This window comes from Choloepus didactylus, chromosome 3 (genome assembly GCF_015220235.1).
Source record: "Choloepus didactylus isolate mChoDid1 chromosome 3, mChoDid1.pri, whole genome shotgun sequence".
NCBI lineage: Eukaryota > Metazoa > Chordata > Mammalia > Pilosa > Megalonychidae > Choloepus > Choloepus didactylus.
Window position 1 is genome coordinate 200,779,293 of NC_051309.1, and position 5,707 is coordinate 200,784,999.

The 5,707-nt window shown below is 57.5% G+C and overlaps 1 protein-coding gene across 2 annotated transcripts; it reads left to right on the forward strand.

The window, feature by feature from the left end:
* Positions 1-2,783: 2,783 nt before the first annotated feature.
* On the forward strand, positions 2,784-4,626 carry HELT (helt bHLH transcription factor). 2 transcript variants are annotated; one of them, XM_037831111.1, is made up of 4 exons: positions 2,784-2,810; positions 3,277-3,381; positions 3,631-3,727; positions 4,052-4,626. In XM_037831111.1, exons 1-4 carry the CDS (start codon positions 2,784-2,786, stop codon positions 4,546-4,548), a joined length of 726 nt encoding a protein of 241 aa, XP_037687039.1. In that variant the 3' UTR covers positions 4,549-4,626. The 2 variants fall into 2 exon arrangements, with proteins under 2 accessions (XP_037687039.1, XP_037687040.1); XM_037831112.1 differs by having other exon boundaries at positions 4,055-4,626.
* Positions 4,627-5,707: the final 1,081 nt, after the last annotated feature.

The following is a 5,707-nucleotide window of genomic DNA, read 5'->3' on the forward strand; positions in this document are numbered from 1 at the left end:
AAGTACGACTGCAGCATCCAAAGCGCAAGGCGAGGATTCGCGCCTCCCATCCCCTCCCCATCTCCACCCCCCTCCCCACCTTCAGCTACCCCCTCCCCGAAGCCGCACGCGAGTTCTGCCAGCCTCAGGCAAACCCTTGGACCCAACTTGGCGAGCAAGCCCGGGAAATCAAACCGTTTGCACAGAATGAAATTTGGCCTGTGAAGGACGCCTGCAGCTGGTGGTTAACACCAGCAGTAAGAGGATCAACTCCTAGTCCACTGGCTTAAAAAAAGCGGGGGTAGGATAGGGGTGAGAAGTGTGCGCGCTCCCTTTTACCCATTCACGTTAGTTAATTTGGATGATAAGGGTTCGTGTTTAATCCCATTGTGTGAGAGTGAATATACTGAAATCGACAACCCCTGAGAGCGCACCCGCGTCTGGCAGAGCAACCTGCGGGAGGGTGCAGGTCGTGTCCAATCTGGCGTGAAATAGAAAAGAAACGTCGTGAAGAGGATGGAAGCAAGATGGGAACACCCCAGGGAGGCACGGCGCGGGCGGTTCCCACACCTCCCAGGCCACGGCAGGTGGATCGCTCGCTGCTGTGAGGCCAGGCACTCGAGGCCCGGCTCTGCGCCCTAGAAGCTTCGACCTAGAAGCTAGCGGGGCTCCTCCCTAACCACCCCTGCGGAGGACTAACGACACCCAAAAGGAGACCTCGGACCCTGCCACTCTCCAGCAGAGTAGAGAGAATTTAGGCGGGATGCGAGGCAGAAAAGGAGAGGAGAATATGTAAGGAGAGGCCTTCGCAGTTCCCAGATGGAAAAGATTAGAAAAAGGTGAGGGTTCCGTGGCTCCAGAGCCGATCATGAAGCAAAAACCATTTTTATCGTTTCCATCTGCAAGAAAGCTCGCCCCCATCCACCCCCGCAAGTCCAGGGCCCCCAGAGTGCAGGTTCCGAGGCGGCAAGTGTCAGCTAGCGAGCCCTGCCGGTGGGGGAGTAGGCCCCCGACAGCGGAGCCAGGGTGCCCGCGAAGGCGCAGGCGGCGGAGCGAGTTCCCAGCCGCCACCGCCCCCCTGGTTCCCTTTGGTCCCGCCCAGTAAATTTCCTCCCTCGATTCTGTCTGTGCCTTCCCCCCCTCCTCCTCCACCGATATTTTAGGCCTTTAAACCATAAAAAAGAGATCAACTTCCCTAACTTCACGAATCCCTTTTCAGTGACAAATATTGATGCCCAAAGTGTCTGCGCTCTCCCGCCCCCAAACGTTAAGAAAAGACGCCCGCGAAAGGGGGACATAAAAAGTTAACAATGCTGTGAAAATATGTTTGCAGAAAACAGACAATCGTTGGATTAAACGTATTCAAGTATGAAATAATGCCTTTTTGTGTCAAAACTTGGGCGATGGGCGGGTACAAAAGTTCCCTGTGGCAGCTACTTGCTCCCTTTGTCAGCCGTGCGCTTTGGCGTCTCCACTTGGGCGCATTACCCAGAGCCCTCTAAGCGCGATTGTTTCTCCCTTTCTAATGACATTTACCGGATCAAAACATGCTGTTAATTCGATCAGAAGGCTTCACCCTCTCTGACAAAGCCACAATAATTTCTCCTGAAGTTTGTTAAATTGACCAAAATTAGGCAAATGAATAGAGGTCTGTAGGCGCCCCCTCTTGCAGGTGACGTCGCATAATGCTCGCCCGGGCCAGCTGCATTCCCCCTTTTCTTCTCGGCTCACTCCTCTCTGTGTTGCCCCTCAACCACCCCCACCCCACCCCACCCCCCAACACACACACACGCCCGTCTGTCTCTCTTCCCCCACACTCTGGCATTATTAAAATTTAGCCCAATGAAACTATTCATACTTTTCAAAGGACATTTTCCTATAGGATAATGGGCTACAAATTGAGCCTCTTCCCCCCATGAAGAGAGAGCCGGGGGGGGGGGGGGAGAAAGCAAGCTGCGTGGTCAGCGAGTGGGGGGAGCGTCGCGTGCCAAAGGCCCGAGGGAGGGGCGAGGCGAGGCGGGAGCCTCGTGTGCCAGCCGCAGCCCCACACCTGCCGGGATGTCCGGACAAATAAAGCGGTGTAAACAAAAAGGGGGGGAGATGGACGTGTCACCAAGTCGTGTGAAAAAAGCCTGGGAACAAACGGGACGCCTCCGTCTCCAAGAGCTCTCCCTGGAACCCGGCGGAACAGCCTATTAAAGGCTTACTTAATTACTTTAATGACTTTGGACAGGCTTTAAAACGCACTCGGCGCTGGGACGGCGGGCTTGCTGGGATTTGTAAACAGGCGGTCGTGTGAGACTCAGCGGTGGGACTAAAGGACGCGACACTGTTTTTTGTGAGGGTCTTCGCCCCGGGTGCCCGCGGCCGCTGCGCCCCTGCGCTCTGCGCCTGCGGCTACTGCGAGCGCTCTCTAGCCCGCCAGCGGGTTTACCGCCTCCTTTTCCCGCCCGGGCAGTTACCATGCAAATGCTATTCTCGGGCCGATCACGTGTCCTTTGAAGGGCCACGTGGATTAACAAAGCTGATCTGCCCCCAGCTCACCCCACTCGGCTGCTAATTTTTTTTTCTTAACTTCTTTAAAACTGATCTCGAATGCATATATCCCCCAAACGCAGCTCCCCTAATCCTATGGAATAATTCAACTGGTGAATGCACTTGGAGCCCTAGATGACTGCTTTATAAGGCAGCTCCTCGGAGTTGGGAGGCTGCAGTCTACCTGGGACACTCGAGGAGGCACACGAGGCGGAAAGTGGACGGGTGCCCGGGGCCACCGCCTCTCACGAGGGCGCATACTCACCAGAATGTCAGACAAGCTCAAGGAACGCAAAGTGAGTCGGCTGAGCCCAGACGGCACCTTCGTTCTGGTTGTGGAGGCGTCTCATTCCCCGAGCCGCCCTCTGGCTGGACCGATTGCAGGGAAGTGGCCGCACGGGACCTCGCGTGTGGAGGAATCCCGAGTGACTTGGAAAGGGGATGGGAATAGAAAGAGGAGAGTCCTCAACCTGGGAGGAATCCACTCCGCCCCAAGGCTGGTGGCTACGTCCTCAAAGCCGTGGCGCTCCGCTTAGCCATGTGGCCCGAGTTGTGGGAGGTTGGTTGGAAGGAAAGCGCGCTAGCGAGGCCGTGATGGGGCAAAGCTCATCTGACCCGAGTGTGGAGGAACCGGGGTCCCCTCCTAGGGCGAAACGTTGGGGAGCGTGGGGGACTGGGAAGACAATTGGCACGAAGCTACAGCCATGCTTTTGACAACTTCTTGGGTGAAGCCATCCTAAACGTATAAACCTCTGTTCACAGAGAACCCCCGTTTCCCATAAAGTGATAGAAAAGCGCAGAAGGGACCGGATTAACCGCTGCCTGAACGAACTGGGCAAGACTGTGCCTATGGCCCTAGCCAAGCAGGTAACGTAGGCGGCCCGGGGCCGGGGCCAAGCGTTGGGAACACTCTGCTGCCACTGTCGGCCAAGGCGCTGGGAGTCTGGGGACGCCGACGGCGGTGCTGTGCTCCCCCCGCCCCCGCCCCGGGGGCCAAGTGGCCCTCACGCGGATCCAGCAGCGCCCTGCTCTCCAGTCTTCTCCAGATAAAACTGCACACACCGGTTTGGTTTGCGCCCATTGGGCCGCTACGAGGAGCCCTTCCTCCTTTTGCAGAGTTCCGGGAAACTGGAGAAGGCGGAGATCCTAGAAATGACCGTTCAGTACCTCAGAGCCCTGCATTCCGCTGATTTTCCCCGAGGAAGAGAAAAAGGTGGACGTGGGTTGGGGAAAGGGGAGCCTAGGCAGACAGCGTGCGCCACACAGAGAGCTGGGGTCTGGAAATGGGAGTGATGGAGCGCTACTGGGAGGTCCCTGCAGGGCGCTTGCGGGAGCGGGGCGGGCGGGGTCCAGCGAAAGCTCCTCTAGAGGTGGGGAGAGTGGCTCGTAAGCAAAAAGAGGTCGTTCTCTCCTGCGAACTGGGGAGGGGGCGGGTCTCAAGTGGGAACTTAGACGAGCAAACGTGATGGGAGGTGCCTGGGACCCGCCTCAGGCTGAGGCTGCGGAAGTGGCCGCTCACTGTCTCTCGCCCCTCCAGCAGAACTTTTAACAGAGTTTGCCAACTATTTCCACTACGGCTACCACGAGTGCATGAAGAACCTGGTGCATTACCTCACCACCGTGGAGCGGATGGAGACCAAGGACACCAAGTACGCGCGCATCCTCGCTTTCTTGCAGTCCAAGGCCCGCCTGGGCACTGAACTCGTCTTCCCTCCGCTGGGAAGTCCGGAGCCCGACTTCTCCTATCAGCTACACTCGGCTGGGTCCGACTTCGCGGGCCACAGCTCGGGCGAGGCCGCCGTGTTTCCACAGGGCGCGACCGCCGGGCCCTTCCCTTGGCCACACGGCGCGGCCCGCAGCCCGGCGCTGCCCTACCTGCCCAGCGCTCCGGTGCCGCTCCCAAGCCCAGCGCAGCCACACAGCCCCTTCCTGGCGCAGGTGCAGGGCCTGGACCTCCATTACCTCAACCTGATCGGTCACGCCCATCCCAACGCCCTTAACCTGCACACGCCCCAGCATCCCCCCGTGCTCTGATGCCTACTCGCCGGTCAGAATTCTCTGCGCTTTGGGCGCTGCTTAGGAGAAATACTGTATATTGTACAGCTGTAAATATTGTGCAAACAGAAAACTGGGTGGGGGAAACCAACAGTGAATTTGTCTTCGGAAGGACTTCCCCCTCGCAATAAACATTTTCTGACAAAGACCCAAAGAGGTGTATTTATTTGTTACTTTCTACCCCTCCACAACCCATCCTCTCCGAGGTACCAAGAACGCGAGCTGGTAGAAGCCCAAGTGAAGGCCCTCAGTAATTACGTGGGGCGTTCCGCTGCGTGGTTTGACGGGTAGAGAAAAGATTAAGTGGCGGCTTAAACAGATATACCAAGCACCTCTGGGGGAGGGATTCGTGGCCCCCGGATGCCTTTGCGGTTCCCCTGGGGCTTCAGATTGGCACCCCCTCGCGCGCAACTTGGACATTTGCCTCGCAGAAGGGTGGTCGCCAGGAACAAGACCTTTGGCTCTCAGGAAATGCAAATCGAAGGCCCCGTCCCAAACCGGCTCGGACCTGGGCGCCCTTCCTTCCCCGAGGCAAATCCCACCCCCGCCCCGGCTCCAGCGCACAATGCGCGGGTAAGTCTAGAGTACGGCGAACCCCAGGCCAGGGGGACGCCTGACTGGATTTACAGCCTTACCAGGGTCCCTGTAAATATATGGGGCAAGTAACGTTCTGAGTTATGGCTTAAAAACAACATCCGTTAAAGTTTTCTATCTTCGGATGACAACTCGTAATATCCTGGTGGGAGCCTAAGGGTTCAGAAAAGCCAGCGTTGCTTTTTGCGCACAGAACAGCCCAGTTTTGCGGGTGCCAGGCGACCTATTGAGAGGCCGGCACTGGCCAGTTTGGGAGACGCGCTCCGCCAGGGAATGATTCCTTCTGCAGATCCCCACCTTCCGGCCACTGGCGCGGGATCGAGGAGCTGGGTTTTCCGTTCAGGTTCTTGGGTCTGGAGAGAAAAGGTTCCCCTCACTTCTTTTCCTCGCGCCCCGCTCGTGCCCCAAAGATCACTTTTCTATCTGCAGATCGACGAAAATCGGCGCGAAGCCTTGGGACTGCCTTGAAGTCTCTGTTCTGGGTCGGAAAGCCTACATCCAAGCGTCATTGGACCCCAGTGGGGTTTGGGACCTCTCAACATCA

Bases quoted from the DNA above. Each gene is read 5' to 3' on its own strand.
- HELT (XM_037831111.1), top strand. From the start codon at position 2,784: ATGTCAGACAAGCTCAAGGAACGCAAA. The intron at 2,811-3,276 runs GTGAGTCGGCTG...CTCTGTTCACAG, and splicing joins ACAAGCTCAAGGAACGCAAA to AGAACCCCCGTTTCCCATAA. The intron at 3,382-3,630 runs GTAACGTAGGCG...CTCCTTTTGCAG, and splicing joins CTATGGCCCTAGCCAAGCAG to AGTTCCGGGAAACTGGAGAA.